Source organism: Tiliqua scincoides, chromosome 4 (assembly GCF_035046505.1).
Source record: "Tiliqua scincoides isolate rTilSci1 chromosome 4, rTilSci1.hap2, whole genome shotgun sequence".
NCBI lineage: Eukaryota > Metazoa > Chordata > Lepidosauria > Squamata > Scincidae > Tiliqua > Tiliqua scincoides.
In genome coordinates, this window is record NC_089824.1 from 179,531,836 (window position 1) to 179,549,909 (window position 18,074).

General features: G+C 44.6%; 1 protein-coding gene across 1 annotated transcript in view; it reads left to right on the forward strand.

Moving 5' to 3' along the window:
- LOC136648549 (complement receptor type 1-like) overlaps window positions 1–18,074 on the forward strand; it is a 119,596-nt gene that overhangs the window by 64,434 nt on the left and 37,088 nt on the right. Inside the window, exons 10-14 of the mRNA XM_066624664.1 lie at window positions 132–329; window positions 3,616–3,813; window positions 9,216–9,413; window positions 14,018–14,224; window positions 14,939–15,136. Coding sequence (XP_066480761.1) covers window positions 132–329; window positions 3,616–3,813; window positions 9,216–9,413; window positions 14,018–14,224; window positions 14,939–15,136 — 999 coding nt within the window. The remainder of the gene's footprint in view (window positions 1–131; window positions 330–3,615; window positions 3,814–9,215; window positions 9,414–14,017; window positions 14,225–14,938; window positions 15,137–18,074) is intronic.

Consider the following 18,074-nt stretch of genomic DNA (forward strand, 5'->3'; position numbering starts at 1 on the left):
TTTGCTTTAAATCACAGCAATGAATGTTAGTTCATTTGAGCACTACCTTACTCTTTTCAGTATAATTGTTCTCAGCCTGATATCTCAACTCTTCCTCTGTCCAAGTTTTCATGTTTCTTGTTTATTTGCAGCTGGCTGCAAGAAGCCCTACAACCTGACACATGCCAGAGTGCCAGATCATGAACTTGAAAATCAGGACAGCTTTTCAGTTGGGACTGTATTTAAATATGAGTGCAATCCAGGTTATCAAATAATTGCTGGCATGGATTCTGGTTTTACGTTTTGTTGGCAAAACCTTTCATGGTTTGAAACTCCAGAGTTTTGTGAAGGTAATGGCTCTTAATGGTTTAGGACACTTGCTCTTGAACAACAAGTAACAGGTGTAACATTATTGTGTAGTGACTGGGGGATGATGTTGCCTGTAGTCAGGTTCCCCCTCTGTGGTATAGCACTGTAAGGAATAGTATAGTATAGGAATTGTAAGAGAGAGTCAGTGGGCTTCACTTTGCTCCATTCATTGAAAAGGAGGTGAGAAGAATCATAAAACCACAAGAAGAGGGTGTTTCACCTTCCTCCATTCATTGATTTTTCTCCTACAGAGGAGAAGAGAATCACCAGCTACTATTTATCCATCTGTTTCCCAGCTGGGTTATCTAAGTCTTTATGTAATCCTTACTGGGGGGGGGGGGAGCGCTAATGATCTGGAGGACATTTGCCAGAGTGAATTATGCCAGGGTTAAATATCCAGCCTCTCTCCAGTGCTCAGTTACATTATAAAATATGAATTTAGGAATGCCAACATACCAAGAAAATCTGTACTGTTGCCCTGAAAATAAGAGGTAGGCCTGTGAAGAAGCTCACTGGTTGTTGGTTGTTGAAATCAAGTTGAAATGTGATGCAGCTGCAAAGAATGTAAAAGTAATTTTAGCCTGCATTTGTAGAACTGTTCTTCCAAGCAGCAAGAAGTTGTGGTTCTGCTTTACTCTGCATTGGTCAAATTTCACCTGGAGTACTGTGTCCAATTCCGGACACCTCACTTTAAGAAAGATGCAGCTAAACTGAAGCAGGTTCAGAGAAAAGTAATGAGGATGATCAGAGGGCTGGAGAACAAGCCCTATGAGGAAACTTGGCATGTTTATTATGGGGAAGAGACGGCTGAGCGGGGATATGATAGTGCTCTTCAGATACCTGAAGACGGCTGCCATATGAAGGGACAAATTTGTTCTCAGCTGCCTCTGAGACTAGAACTAGATCCAATGCGTACAAACTGCAAGAGAGGAGATTTTGGCTGGATATCAAGAAGAAATTCTTGACGGTAAAGGCAGTTTGGCAGAGGGACAGATTGCTGAGGGAGGTGGTGGCAGTTGCAAACCTACCATAAGGTCCGATGGGGCAAAAGCCCCAGGCGCGAGGCACCAGGACCCTGTGGAAGCCTCTATGAGGCTCCTGACAGGGGTGGAAACTGTGCTTCTGGTTTCCCAGAAGCACAGTTTATAGCATCGGGGAACCTCACAGAGGTTTCTCCAATGTGTTCATGGGTCATGCGAGGAACAATGAGCCTCTGGTGAGTAGGGGGGGTGGATTTCTGTGGAGGGGCAGCAATAACTCACGGGGCTTTGCCCTGGGCGCAGGGCTGGGGAGGTCCACTGCTTGGTGGTGGATTCTCAATCACTGGAGATCAGCTCCACAACCTATTAATCTGACTTAGCATGAGTAAGATGGATGCACGTACATTCAGATGGTAGGAGGTGGCCTTTGAGACATTACTTACAGTCTGAGCAGGCAACTGGCAAGACTTGAGAATGTAGCTCTGGTTAAACCTGGAAAATTCACTCCCATTGGGGGGCAGTAGCAAAAGGATTAATAGTTGAGCAGCATTTGAAGTCCCCCCTGGTTGAAGAAAGGGCAGGTGAGAGATGCAGTGGAGAAGAGCTGGATGACTGAGAACTGGTACCACAGATAATAGCTTGGTATTTGCCAGTTGGAGGCAGAATACCCTACCAGAAGAGTCCAGCTTGGAAGGCATCCTTCAGAGATGTTCACTTCTTCAAGATAGCTTTGTAAAACCCTTACTTCTCTTGTTTCTCATTACTGTTCATTGCAGGACTTTGTCAGAGTTAGCCACTGATTATTATCATAGATACCATGCAGGATGTGAAACTAATATCAATTACTTTGATACAAGTTTGATGTAACAATCTCACTAACTTTAGCTGTTTCAGGAGCGAAAAGAAACTGCTATATGAGCGAGTTGCCGACATTTCAGTATTCTATGCGGGAACTGAAATACGCATACTTTCCAGAATCTGTTTCTCCTTCCACGTATGTTGTGTACCATTGCAAAATGAATTTTTATCAAAAGCCTGATGGAAATGGTACTGTTGTCTGTGTAAACGGTTCCTGGATATACCACAATGACTCCTGTGGCCGTATGTATCTATCTACCTCTCTTTTACATTGAATTAAATAGTCTGTTTATTGGCTGTTTTAAAGTAAGCATATACTTATGTATAAGCATGTACCTATAAACATCTGGATATTGCCAAATATCCAGGAGATAACTGAATGGTGGAGAAACTATTGGAAAAGATCACAAAATACAAAGACCTGGACACTGAAGTACAGCAGTGTTGGGGAAGAAAAAACCACCACCCCTATCGACATTGGTGCACTAGCTGCTATCCCCAAAGCCCTTAAGAAATATCTGGCCAATATAGGCACTGACAAGATAACAGTTGAACAACTGCAACTGCTAGAAACATTGAATATTTTATGGTAATATCAAACCAGTTCTTAAAATCTGGGGTAGAGTTCAAACAAGTGAGCATCCAAAAGTTTCATGACTGTGATGACGATAATAACAATAATAATAGTTCAACAGCTGAATATTATCATTATTGTTGTTATTCTTATTATCCCAGGATATCAGTGTCTTTCATTTGCTCAGGAGTGAGTCTGCCTAACATATGATAAGTTGTATTTGGTAGGCCTTTGCATTTGGGATTGATATTTCAGCAGTGTTTCCTTTAATAACAGGCTAACATAATGGCATCCTATGAGAAATATAACCTAATGATAAAGTTGTTATCTCTATAGGCATATTTAGAATGCCCCCTTGAGTATATAGGAGGCGAGAAAGATGGCATAATTGACCTCACTAAGGCTGCAATCCTAACCACACTTTCCTGTGAGTAAGCCTCATTGAACAAGATAGGACTTACTTCTGAGTAGACCTGGTTAGGATTGTGCCCTAACACATTTAGTGGTAAGATAACATATGTAATCTTCAGTGGCACACAGATGTCCCCTAACATCAGGATGCCTTCATCTTTGTCCTCTCTGTGTCTCAGCCCCAGGTTCCCCCTAGCCTGGCAATCCATTTGACAGACAGGTTGGTCAGTGAATCAAATTCTGAGTCAGGAGACTGTCTTTTCCTTTCCCCCTATACTTCACATAGGCTGTCTACCTTTTAAAATTTTGCTTTAAAGCATGGCAATGGATATTTGTTCACTTGAATATCGCCTTATTCTGTCTGTTACTGAGCAGCTGTTCTCAGCCTGATATTTCAAACCTTACTCTGTTTTCTAAGTTTTTTATAATTCGTGTTCTTTGCAGCTGGGTGCGAGAGGCCAGTAGACTACAAATATGCCAGACTGACTAACCAGGCAGATGAATATAAGGCAACCTTTCCAGTTGGGACTGTACTTACATATGAATGCAATCCAGGTTATCAAATAATTCCTGGCATGGTTGCTCCTTCTCTCACTTGTTGGGGAAACTTATCATGGTCGGAAATTACAGAGTTTTGTGAAGGTAATGGTTCTTAATGATTTAGGACTCTTGCTGTTGCAGAAAAAGTAACAGGTGTAACATTGTTGTATAGTGATTAGGCAGGATGTCACCTCCCAGTAATCACTTTTCTCTTCTGTGCTAGAGTGGGAAGAAGGGGGAATTGGTAAAGAGAATCAGTGGGCTTCACCCAATGGCATACCTAGGTGGGGCAGGCAGGGCAAATGCCCCAAGTGCTGACCCTCCAGGGGCACCTCTCGGAGCCTCACCCCGCACCCCAAGCTTGCTGCCTCTCCATCAGCGCCTCAGCACCAACTGAGCCACCCCTCCCCTCCCCCCCTTTATAGCAGGATAGGAGACAGGCGCCCTAGAGAGCCACTGATGCTCTAGGGTGCCTATCTCATCTCCCCCTTGGCACCGAGACACTGCCTCCCAGGAGTGCTCCTGGGCACCCCTGCTCCGCCTCTGAGGGCATCCCTCAGAGGTGGAGCGGAAGCGGCGCACACCTCCTTCAATTTTGGAGGAGACGCGTGTCGCTTCCTGGGCTCCAGTGGAGTCTTCCGCACCACTTGTGAGCAGCATGGAGGTCTCCTTTGGAGCGGTCTGGGGCTGCTGGAAGCCTGCCTGTCTGGGGCACCGCTTCCAGCAGCCCCAGAGCGCTCCACAGGATATCTCTGTTCGTCCCATGTGGGGGGGGGCGAGAAGGAAGGGCAAAAATGGGGGGGTGAGGGGCAGAAAATGGGGGGGTTGCCCCAGGTGCAGGGACCCCCAGGAACACCTCTGGCATCACCTTACTCCAGTGTTCTGCCAAATCCCAATGCCAAGCTCTGCCTGGAGAACTATGCCCACTTTAAGCAAATTAGCTCCCCTTCTTTCCCCCAACAAATGACCCTGGTTCTGCCCTGCAGTCCTGCTAGACCCCACCTCCAGGGTAGCTCACCTGTTCAACCTGCAGAGGTCCTCTCTCCTGCCAGCAGCCTCCCACCACTACAGCAGACCCTTGGTCCTCAGCAGGTCTTGGGTGCAGCAGCCATACACCAAACTCCAGTGTCTCCAGCAGTCCATTAGTCAGCCCACTAGTCACAAAGTCAGTCAGAGTATCCAGGACAAAGTCAATAAGCCAAGCCACAGTCCGAGGTCAGATTCCAAAGTCAAGTCCTGTCCTCTCCAACCTGCACTCCTTCTACAACCCACAAACCCTTCCTGCCTCAGGTGCTCCTTATATCCCTGAGGGCCCTATTGCCTTCCAGTGGCTGCAGCTGTGCAGCACACTCTGCTGGATGCCCAGGCCTTACCTTTAAAGGGGCCACTGCTGACACCACATCTACCTCCTCGCCAGATCTTCCACGATTCCAATACATCCATCCATTGAGGAGGAGGAGAGGAGAATCACAAAACGCCAGCTACTATTTATCCTTTTATTCCCCTGCTGGGTTATCCAAATCCTTATGTAATGCTGGGGGGGGGGGGAATATGACCTAGAGCAGGGGTGGACAAACTTTCCACTTTAGAGATCCTGAACTTTTAACAATTGTATAGAAAAGGGAATTTCAGCAGATTCAGCTTGTCATCTTGACTGAGATGTTGAATGTTTGCTCACCCCTGACCTAGTGGAACATTTGCAAGGGTGAATTTTTGGAATAGGAAGGGTTAAATATCCAGACCCTCAACAGTTTACTATTACATTACAAAATATGGGTTTAGGAAAGCCAATGTGCCAAGAAAGTCTGTACCATAGCCATGAAAATAAGAAGTAAGCCTGTGAAGAAGCTCAGATTTTGTTGATTGATGTAATCAAGTTGAAATCACTGTCACTACTGAAAGTCCAGCACCTCCACCTCTTGATGTGGCATAGCATGAGCAGGATGAATGCATGTGCATTCATATGGCAGAAGGTGTCCTTTAAGATAGTATTTATGTCTGAGCTTGCAACTGCCAATTTGTGGAAATGTAGCTCAGGTTACACCTTGAAAAACACTCCCATTTCGGGGAGGAAGCAGTGCAAGGATTCAGAGTTGAAGATGAATTCAGAGCATTTGAAGTCCCCACTGGCTGGAGAAAGGGCAGGTGTGAGATGCAGTGGAGAAAAGCTGGATGTTTGAGAACCGATGCAACAGATAGCAAATGTCACGCCTATTTTTAAAAAGGGAAAGAGGGGGGGGGACCCGGGAAACTATAGGCCGGTCAGCCTAACATCCATACCGGGTAAGATGGTGGAATGCCTCATCAAAGATAGGATCTCAAAACACATAGACGAACAGGCCTTGCTGAGGGAGAGTCAGCATGGCTTCTGTAAGGGTAAGTCTTGCCTCACGAACCTTATAGAATTCTTTGAAAAGGTCAACAGGCATGTGGATGCGGGAGAACCCGTGGACATTATATATCTGGACTTTCAGAAGGCGTTTGACACGGTCCCTCACCAAAGGCTACTGAAAAAACTCCACAATCAGGGAATTAGAGGACAGGTCCTCTCGTGGATTGAGAACTGGTTGGAGGCCAGGAAGCAGAGAGTGGGTGTCAATGGGCAATTTTCACAATGGAGAGAGGTGAAAAGCGGTGTGCCCCAAGGATCTGTCCTGGGACCGGTGCTTTTCAACCTCTTCATAAATGACCTGGAGACAGGGTTGAGCAGTGAAGTGGCTAAGTTTGCAGACGACACCAAACTTTTCCGAGCGGTAAAGACCAGAAGTGATTGTGAGGAGCTCCAGAAGGATCTCTCCAGACTGGCAGAATGGGCAGCAAAATGGCAGATGCACTTCAATGTCAGTAAGTGTAAAGTCATGCACATTGGGGCAAAAAATCAAAACTTTAGATATAGGCTGATGGGTTCTGAGCTGTCTGTGACAGATCAGGAGAGAGATCTTGGGGTGGTGGTGGACAGGTCGATGAAAGTGTCAACCCAATGTGCGGCGGCAGTGAAGAAGGCCAATTCTATGCTTGGGATCATTAGGAAGGGTATTGAGAACAAAACGGCTAGTATTATAATGCCGTTGTACAAATCGATGGTAAGGCCACACCTGGAGTATTGTGTCCAGTTCTGGTCGCCGCATCTCAAAAAAAGACATAGTGGAAATGGAAAAGGTGCAAAAGAGAGCGACTAAGATGATTACGGGGCTGGGGCACCTTCCTTATGAGGAAAGGCTACGGCGTTTGGGCCTCTTCAGCCTAGAAAAGAGACGCCTGAGGGGGGACATGATTGAGACATACAAAATTATGCAGGGAATGGACAGAGTGGATAGGGAGATGCTCTTTACACTCTCACATAATACCAGAACCAGGGGACATCCACTAAAATTGAGTGTTGGGCGGGTTAGGACAGACAAAAGAAAATATTTCTTTACTCAGCGTGTGGTCGGTCTGTGGAACTCCTTGCCACAGGATGTGGTGCTGGCGTCTAGCCTAGACACCTTTAAAAGGGGATTGGACGAGTTTCTGGAGGAAAAATCCATTATGGGGTACAAGCCATGATGTGTATGCGCAACCTCCTGATTTTAGAAATGGGTTAAGTCAGAATGCCAGATGTAGGGGAGGGCACCAGGATGAGGTCTCTTGTTATCTGGTGTGCTCCGTGGGGCATTTGGTGGGCCGCTGTGAGATACAGGAAGCTGGACTAGATGGGCCTATGGCCTGATCCAGTGGGGCTGTTCTTATGTTCTTATGATAATAGCTTGGGACTTACCAGTTAGAGGCAGAGCACCCTACCAGAAGAGACCAGCTTGGAAGGCATCCTTCAGAGATGTTCACTTCTCCAAGATAACTGTAGTAATAATAATAATAATAATAATAATAATAATAATAAACTTTATTTATATCCCGCCCTTCTCCCTAAAAGGGACCCAAGGTGGCTTACAACATGTTAAAAACAGATTAAAAACATAATTTAACCAACAGATAAACATATTAAAAACTTAGTGTAGTAAAACACTTCCATGTCTCTATTGTCTCTTATTACTACTCACTGCAGGAATTGCTGTCAGAGTTAACCTTTGACTGCTATCATAAATACAGTGCAGAATGTGAACAAAAAAAATATTACTTTGATGCAAATTTCATGCTGCATTCTACTAACTTTGACTTTTCCAGAAGCAAAAGAAAATTGCTATATGAGCAAGTTGCCGACATTTCAGTATTCTGAACTGGAAACAACATATCCAAGCCTTCCAGAATCTGTTCCTTCTTCCAGTTATGTTGTGTACCAATGCAAAGAAAATATGTATCGCAACCTTGACGGAAATGGTACTATTGTTTGTGTGAATGGTGCCTGGATACACACCAGTGATTCCTGTGGCCGTATGTATCTCTCTCTTTTACACTGAATTAAATAGCCTCTACTTTGGCTGTTTTTACGAAAACAGATACACATATGAATATCACTAAATTCAAGTTCATGGAAAAAAATTTAAGGGCCTTAAGAGCATTTCATAGGAGAGGCAAGCTCTTTGACTGGGCAACTAAATTGTGGGCATGATTAGAAAAGGAACACCTCCTCCCAGTCCATGGTCACCGTTTTCCTACTTCAGGTTTTTCTGGTGGAATGCTTGGTCCTACTAACTGGGCAAAGGCGCCTCCTATACAGTGAGAGCTTCCTTATTTTCAGCTGGGGAGGAGCAACTATTCCTGCTCCCCCACCCCTCCAACAAAGCATCCCTCTGAATAGCTCTTTGCTGCTTTCTCCTTTGCCATTCTTTTTTTTTTTTTTAAATGATTTTGAGGTCCTATGGGAGAAGGAAACTTCTCTGATCTCCTTCTGAAATCAAAATAGACCTGAGAAGGTTGGAGACTATACTAAAAATAGCAAATATAATATAATATTATACCAGGATATGTCCCTATTGTTTCCTCTGTACTGTAGTGCTCAGGAAAGAGTCTGATTTTCATATGATACCTTGTAATTTGTATTTGGAAGCACTTTGCATTTGGGATTTATATTTTAGCAGTGTTTCCTTTTAGTAGTAAGCTGCCATAATTGCACGTTATTAGCAATATAGCCTGTTTTGACAAACATGTTCCCTCTAGAAGCATATTTAGAATGCCCCTTAAGTATATAGGAGGTGAGAAAAATGGCATAATTGACCTCACTAAAACGTTCAGCTGCAAGACAACACATGCAATCTTCAGCTGCATGCAGATGTCCCCTAACATCGAGACACCTTCACCTTTGTGTCTCAGTTCCAGGTTCTGCCTGGCCTCGCAAACCATTTGAGAGACAGGTTGGTTAGTGAATCAAACTCTGAATCAGGAGACTGTCTTTCTCCTTTCCCCTACATGAAAGCTGTCCACCTTTAACATTTTGCTTCAAAGCACAGCAGTGAATGTTTGTTCACTTGAGCATTGCCTTATTCTGTCCTTTACTGCACAGCTGTCCTCAGCCTGATATCTTACCCCTTACTCTGTTTTCTTCGTTTTCATGTTTGTGTTCTTTGCAGCTGGCTGCAAGAGGCCAGAAAAACTGAAATATGCCAAAGTGCCGGATGACGTAACTAGAAATAAGGAGAGCTTTCCAGCTGGGACCACACTTATATATGAGTGCAAGCCAGGTTTTCGTAAAATTCCTGGCAGGCGTACAACTTCTGTGATTTGTAGAAGAAACTTTAAGTGGTCAGAAATTACAGAGTTTTGTGAAGGTAATGGTACCTGATGGGTAGTGTTCTTGCTGTTGCAGGACAAGTAACAGGTGTAGCATTATTGTGTGGTGATTTGGACTGGATGTCCCTATAGCCATATTTCCCTTCTGTGCTATAGTGGGTGGGGAGCTTGCAAGAGAGAGTTAGTAGGCAAGTAGAGGGTGCTTCACCTTCCTCCATCCATTGATTTCTTCTGCAGAAGAGAGGAGAATCAAACAATCTCAGCCATTATTTAGTCATCTATTTCCCAACTGGGCTATCAAAGTCTATACAAAATCCCTGCTTTGTGTGTGTGTGTGTGGGGGGGGGGGGGGGAGACCTGGAGGAACATTTGCCAGGGTGAATTGTTGGGAATGGGAAAGGTTAAATATCCAGCCTCATCCTAGTTTCCAGTTACTCGTACATTACAAAATGTGGATTTAGGAACACAGATTTTCCAGGAAATTTTGTATTTCTGCCCTGAAAATAAGAAGTAGGCCTGTGAAGAAGCTCAGACATTGTTGGTTGGAAATCAAGTTGAAACCAATGCCATCACAGGAAATGCAGGGCCTGAACCTCAAATGTGAAGTAATATGGGCATGGTGGATGCATACTTCTGAAAGGTCCTCCCAAAACTTCGTGTGCTGCTCCAAAAGTCTAATCATGACCACTATTCAGCTCTTTACTGATTAAAAGACAGTAAATTTATCAGTACATTTGTACTGATTTATGTCTATTTGCATAGTTCTAATATATGTATCAATATATAGGTCACTTTTTTGCCAACTGGCCCAGAGGGGACTAACAAAACAGATCAAAAGAACATGAAATCACTTTTGAAACATGATATAAACATGTTTAATATCAAAGAAGCATGACACCCACCCCTACAAAGAAAAAAATTCCATCACAAAGCAAGCAGTTGCAATGCAGGTCAGCTTCAATGGCTGAGGATAATAAATTGGTGTGTAACACTGCAAAGCTTTTGTAATGTTTTTTGAGATGGTTCTACAATCTGGGAGATACCACTGGGAAGGGACTGTTACTTCTACATGTGAAGTCTGTTAGAGCTGAGGAATTAAAGCAGTCTCACACACTGCAAACTGACTTTAATAGAAGAGGCTTCTGCCTTTGCAGCCATTGTTGCACAGGCAGAAACAATGAGAGGGGTCTAATCAGAATGGGGAAAAGCAACCCACAAGACTTTCAGCAAACATCAAATGTCCCATAGCAGTGGATACCAACATTTACACACTTGCTATCTATATACACTGGGTGGTTCCACCCACAAACGGTTGCCACTCCAGCAAAGTGAACTTGTTGAAGTGAAGAGATAGCATCACAATGATCTGGAAACAGGTCAACTGTGTTCTTTTTGTGGTATTTTGACTTGTAGGGGCCCACCTCTGGAGGAGCCTGGAGCAGGCTTGTTCCACCCCCAGGGAGGCCTCAGATTGGCTGGGGAGGGGTTCCAGCACCCTTGTCATCCTCCTCCTTAGCAGAGCTACCACACCTGGCTTGGGAGCAGGAGCTGTTCACCTTACAGCTCCCTGCTTCACACTGCCTGCCTCTCATCCCTGGCTTCCCTGTTTTATGGAGCAAGCCTGTTCCCTTTTGGCCCCTCCCCTTCCTCCAGGTGGGGCAGAAAAGGCCTTTCCTGTTCCTGGCTTGTTTCCTTCTGTGTTCCTTGTTTGCCCTGCCAGCCCCCTCTGGCTGGTTGGGGTGAGCCAATCTTCTTTGCCCCCCTCAAGGGCAGGGAAGCCTCCCCATCCTGGGCATGGGGTGCCTGCTCCAGGGTAAATTGGGGGTCAGGGCATCTGGGAGGGGCCCTGACATGACTATTGTTTTTTTAAATTCTAAATCTGCTGCACTCTAATACCGTGGTGTTTTTTTATGTAAATATTGTTTTTTCTTGCATAAACTGCTTTCATCGTCTTTTTAGAAGCATAAAGACATATATAAATCATTTTATGAACAAATAAGCAACTATGGTTTGAATGACTGGTGTCACATCCCAGTACTCTAAGAAAGGCAGTGGTTGGCAAACCATCCAGGGTTGGTAGCAGGCATTCCTGTACACTGACAGCACCAGAGCAACCAGGGAGAGTGAATACCCCCCAAGCTGCCCATCTGTTTCTTCAAGGGGGTGCAACTCCATATAGAGAGAATGTAGACCTCCAGAACCCCAAGTGCTGACCATCACATGGCTTGGGAGAAGCCAACATCAGCTTGGGAGAAACCAGAGCCATGGCTGTCTCATCTTTTCCAGCTCAGGCTACTGTATAGCCATATGGGCTATAGTTCCTGGCCGGACTGCTGCAAAACATGCTGCTTGATACTGCCTTCCAAATCATTTCAAGAACAACACTTGCCCTTTCCAAAATGCAGCTGCCAAAATGCTGTTGTAGTCCTGAGAGCACATACCTTCAATCTAATCTCAGCAACATTGGCAGTATGTCTGCATAAGGACACCACTTCTTTTATTGACAACATTGCATTAGAGCAGTGGGGCAGAGTGTCTCCACCAATTTGGAATGAAGTTCGGCTGTATCTAGAGGGCAACTTTCAGCACTGCTGGTTGTGCTGTTGATGCTAAGTCAGAAGTTCAGTAAGTAAGAAGAGCAGCAGGAGCAGCGCTGAATACAAAAATTTCATGCTGTCCTATGGAACAGCCCAGAGGACACTGCTGACTTGGACAATTCAGGTACACTATTACTAATCATCCTAATTTCATGGTCTATCCTTTCAACTCAAAATTAAGGTTCACATTTTCATTGATTTTTACTCCCAAGTAATTGTGCATAATGTTACAACAGGAATCCTTTGAAATCTATGTAAAAACTGCAAGCTTCTATTCCAGTGTAAGCTCACTGATAAAGCAAATGCACATTTTAAAACATCTAGCTTTCAAATCCATGGTAACTCCCTGCACAGTGATATAGCCACACCAACATAGCACTCCCAGGGCTAGGGAGTTTTGGCTTCCAGAGGCCTCTTTGGGGCAAGAGAACATTTGTTCCCTTGCCCTGGGGTAAGCTCCTGCCATCCCAGTATGTCTACTTGAACTTGAGCCAGCAATATCATTGGCTCAAGTCCACATAGACCTGTGATGGCAAATCAAGACCAGGAGGGGGTCAGGATTCAGCAGGTGCTGCTGTAGCAGAACCTGCAGAACTTGTCCGCTTTCTGGTCCTGATCCGCCCTCCTCCCTACCCTCCTATCGCTGCCCCATTCTACCTGCCCCTGCCTCCCTCCCACTTCCTGCACAGTCTTACCTTGGGCGGCAGGGATCTGGAGTCTGCTGCCAAATGAAGCCTGCCATTTGCCGCTTTCAGCATTGGACAGCCCATTTGCTTCCATGTGTTGTGCTTTGTGACTGTCAGAAAGCACTTGGTGCTGCCTGAACAGTTGCCTGGCAGCACTAGCTATAGTTAGGATTGGGCATAGTCTTTCGAGACTGAAGGTTGCCAACATGAATAGACATAAATGTGAGGGAGCTAGAACTGATGGTTTTGCACAGAAAGACTTCCCTGCACAAGTGACTTTGTCTCTTTTGATTTACTTATGGTTCTCAAGGGGGCATGAGACTAAAAACAGTTTTTAAAATATTCTGCATTAGGATTTGATCAAATAAAGGATGAAACGGAAGAAAATCTTTTAATCCTCAGAGAACTATGGCAAAAAGCGAAGGTAGTATCCAGTATAGCAATACAAACCCCTACTATACTAATAGGTATTGATAAAGTGATCACCTCCCCCCCTCCAAATTTATAACCCAGTCCCCTAACTTTGGACTGATACATGCAATCAAGAACTGGATAAATAAACAATCCTGAAACCTATAGCAAAATTCTTAGCAACAATTTACCTTCCACACACTAAAGTTCTTGCATTTTTAGGGGAAGAGCCACCATTATCTGAAAATATTAAATTTTCCTGGCTTGATAGTCTTCAAATGTTGATAGGTAGCAAATTAACACATTTGGCTTAATTAACAAATTAAGTAATTAATTAACAAATTTTATTTTCGTTTGCCTGTATCATTTATACCCACTGGAGAAACTAATGGGCTTATGTTTCAGTACTTTTCAAGAATACATTTTGGAATCAACACCAGGAATCTTTAGGGCCAAATATGACTCTCTTAAGCAGTACCAGCTGGCATTCAGTTTCCTATCCCAACAAGATATGACAGGTAATAATAATTGTCCCTGAAGCCCAGAGATTGAGACTTGAAATGGCTTTACCATTTCTGGCTACAAGGCAATGCTGCTCAGTGCCAGTGTACAAAAAAAAATAAAATCTATTTTCTAGTAGTTAAACTGTAGTATCAAACGGGAAGTTGTATGTGAGAAAAGAGTCAGAATGCAACGCCACAGCACTTATTCCAAGTTGAGAAGAAAAGGAATGTACTGTACGTTAAGGAACTCTTAGCACAGAAATTTCAAGGTAGGTGTAGTTAAACACATTTATATTGTCTCTCGTTACTGTTCATTGCAGGATTTATTTAACTTCAGAGTTAATTTTTGACTAGTATCACAGATTCAGAGCGGAACTGAAACAAACAAACAAAAAACACCTATACCAATTTGATGTAACAATCTCCCTAACTTTGGCTGTTCCAGAAAAGAAAGAAAACTGCTCTATCAGCACCTTGCCGAAATTTACATATTCTGAACTGGAACCAAAATATAAAAACCTTTTGGACCCTCTTCCTCCTAACATTTCTGTTGTCTATCGATGCAAAGAAAATTTTCATCGTAACCCTTATGAAGATGGTATAATTTCTTGTATGAATGGTTCCTGGGCATTCACCGATGATTCCTGTGGCCGTACGTATCTCTCTCTCTCTTTTACATTGAATTAAATAGTCTGTATTTTGGCTGCTTTCAAATGACCACCATTCAGAGTGCGATACCATAGTCTTTTGAGACTGAAGGTTGCAAACTATTTTGGCTGCTTTAAAATGTAAGCATGATTTTTCTTCTGTGGTTATAATCTGTAGCAATTATTTGGCATGAAGCTGAACAACTGAAATCTATAAGTAAACCAATGGTGGGCTTACCCCTCTCCACTCCCAGGGCAAAGGTCTGCAATACTAACCCCCCCCCCCGTGAGATGCCACCCCTGCACATGAAGCCTGTCCCTTACCTTGTGACAGAGCCTCGTGCAAAGTCTAGACTGACTGGGGAAGCATTCGGAGGCTTCCTCACAGTTTTAAGCTGTACTTCTGGAGAACCAGAATGTTAGATCTTGAAGAGGAGAAACTATGATCAAGATATGAATCCAAAACATTGAAATAGCCACCAACCAGCAGATAATGAAAATCTATATTGATGAGGTGACTAAAATAGTTGTGAAACACCTGTGGGTTATCCTGATTAAAACCATATACATTGGTAATAGTAAATATTACATCTTGCCACTTGACCACTAAAATTACATATCTATAATTAATGTCCGTTTGCTTGAACTTTCTTTCCTCTACTGCACAGCTCTCATCTAAGACTCTGTTTTTTAAGTTTTCAATTACTTTTTCTTTGCAGCTGGCTGCAAGAGGCCACCAGACTTGAAATATGCCAGAGTGCCAGATCGTGCACTTGGAAATGAGAGCAGCTTTTATATTGGGGCAGTAATCGAGTACGAGTGCAAGCCAGGTTATCGTCCAATTCCTGGCATGGATCCTTCTTATACAGTTTGTGGAGTAGGTTATTTATGGATACCAGCTACAGAGTTTTGTGAAGGTAATGGCATCTGATGGTTTAGGACACTTGCTGGTGAAAAACAAGTAACAGGTGTGACATTGTGTAGTGACTGAGGCAGGATGTCATTTTCATATAGTGTTTTCATATACAGTTTCACAGAGTGTTCATATGTTTCCCTTCTGTGCTAAAGTGGGTGGAGAGAATTGCAAGAGAAAGTCAATTGGCAAGAAGAGGGTGCTTCACTTTCCTCCATCCATTGATTTCTCCTGCAAAAGAGAGGAGAATCAAGCAACCTCAGCCATTATTTAGCCATCTATTTCCCAGCTGGGGTATCAAAGTCTATACACAATCCCTACTGTGGTAGGGGGAGAGACCTGGAAGAACATTTGCCAGGGTGAATTTTCGGGAATGCAAAATGTTAAATATCCAGTCACTCCTTAGTTTCCAATTACATTACAAAATATGGGTTTAGGACACCAATGGGCCAAGAAAATGTGTAGCGCAGCCCTGAAAATAAGAAGTAGGTTGTGAAGAAACTCAGACACTGTTGGTTGTTGTAATCAAGTTGAAATCACTGCCACTGCTGAAATGTGCACAGCCTCAACCTCTTAATATGATGTTGCATGGGCATGATGGATGCATGTACACCTGGAAAAACCCCATGGGAGGTAGCACCTCAAGGATTCAGAACTAAGCAGCATTTGAAGTCCCCACTGGTTGAAGAAAGGCCAGGTATAAGATGCAGTAGAAAATTGCTGGGTGTCTGAGAACCAGTGCAATGGATAATAGTTTGGGACTTGCTAGCTGGAGGCAGAGCACCCTACAAGAAGAGTCCAGCTTGGCTGGAATCCTTCAGAGAGCTTCACTTCTCCAAAATAGCTGTAATAAAACACTTCAATGCTTCTATTGTCTCTCAGAGCACAATCATATCTGCACCAGCGAAGGTGTCACAAATGTGCTGTAAAGCACGTTCTTGACACTGAGCAAGTAAGCAGTGCCAGCGGGGATGCCTGCTCTACCCCGCTGATGCTGTATTCAGAGGACTGGCTACCAGTGGAGGTATGTATGCCACCAAGAGACGCAGAGCCTGGGACAGTGTGGTGGGATGGCATTTTGGAGGTGGTGATGGGACATTTCAGGGTGTGGAAGATGAAACATGGGGTGGATTGGGCCTGGAAGGGAGTGCAGAATCAGCTGAGGATTCCTCAGGTATATCCTGTCCTCCCTCCCAGGTCAGGCAGGCTTACACGGACCTCTGCCAACTATATAGTTGGTGGCAGAGCTTTTTTTCTAATGGAACGCACCGGAGCGGCGTTCCGGCACCTTTTTGATGGGCTTCCCCCGCAACAAGCAGCCGATGCACTCAGTTCCGCCTCCCAGCCCAGCGCCTGCCTCCCTCCCTCCCCTCGAAAGTGCAGCCACTGAACGAGGGTCCCCCCCCAGCCTCCCCCGCCCATCCCAGCCCAGCACAACCCTCCCATAAGGCTCCTCTTCTCCCCCCACCCCATCCTTTCCCAGGCAGGCTTCCTCCTGTACCAGGCAACTCTGGCTGACAAGTTCGAGGGCATGGTGAGCCCCGTTGACTCTAATGTGACTTACTTCTGAGGAGACAGGCAGAGGAGGGGCTCTGAAGCTGCGGTCCTCTCCACACTTTCCTGGGAGGAAGCCCCACTGCCTCTACTGGGACTGACTTCTGAGGAGACAGGCAGAGGAGGGGCTCTGAGGCTGCAGTCCTCTAATGGGATTGACTTCTGAGTAGACAGCTATAGGCTTTGGTTCTGAGGCTACAGTCCTTTCAACACTTTCCTGGGAGGAAACCCCATTGACTCTAATGGGACTGACTTCTGAGTAGACAGGCACAAGATTGGGCCCTGAGGCTGCCATCCTATCCACATTGAGCCCCATTGACTCTAATGGGACTGACTTCTGAGTAGACAGGCACAGGATTGGACTCTTAAGGCTGCCATCCTATCCACAGTAAGCCCCATTCACTAAAGTGGACTTCTGAGTAGACATGCATAGGATTGGGCTCTTAGGCTACAATCCTAGGCACTTTCCTGGGAGTAAGCTCCATTGACTAGAACAAGACTTACTTCAGAGTAAACATACCTAGGATTGAGCTCTTAATCCTGGCAGAGATATATATCTGCACCCGTTTTCACATGCTAAGGGCAGGTGAAAAGGGATTCTAAGTGTGTACAACGTGCTGTCCAGCCTTGCCAGAGATCCTCCTCATCCTTCCCCCACAAGCATGCCCTCCACCAGCCAGCGTTTGCAGCTCCTCTCCAGCAATGCACAGCAGCTGCTCAGGGCAGCAGAGAACATACAATTGCATGCCAAGTGCCTTCCCAAAGACACAGTATTCTGATACCTGAATTAAACCATATTTAATAGCTTGTTTGCAAACGTAGCTGTTTCTGTGTGCCCTAAGGACCCCTCTCGTGTAAGAATTCCTTTTTTGTTCTTACTCCCCCCACAGTTGCTTAGAGTAATTTTACTACATGGAACTCATGTAAGCCATTTCCCGGAATCCATTCACTGCTTCCTCTCCTCGAAGTAGTGCCACACTACATACTACACGCTACAAGTGCACCTGTACAGTATTTTTCCCCATGTGTAGAAAAAGTAGCTAGGGGGAAGGGGATGTGGAGATTGACAGCCCTATCCTATGCATGTCTACTCAGAAGTAAGTTCATCTTTAGGCACATAAAAAAGGTAAGCACATAAAAAATATTTTATTTCTCCAATGAAAAATGGTTTAAAAATAAATAAATAAATAAATAAAAGATTAACAAGTTGTGAGTTCCTGCACTTTTTTTTTTACTTTTTTTTACAAAAAAAGCACTGGTTGGTGGAGATCCGAGTAGTCCCATAGAGCTAGCTGGGGAATTACTGAGGTAAGGGGGATCCCCTTACTCCTCCCAAAACTTTCAGCTGGCTCCCAACTAACACTGGATACACAGCAGGCCATGCAGCC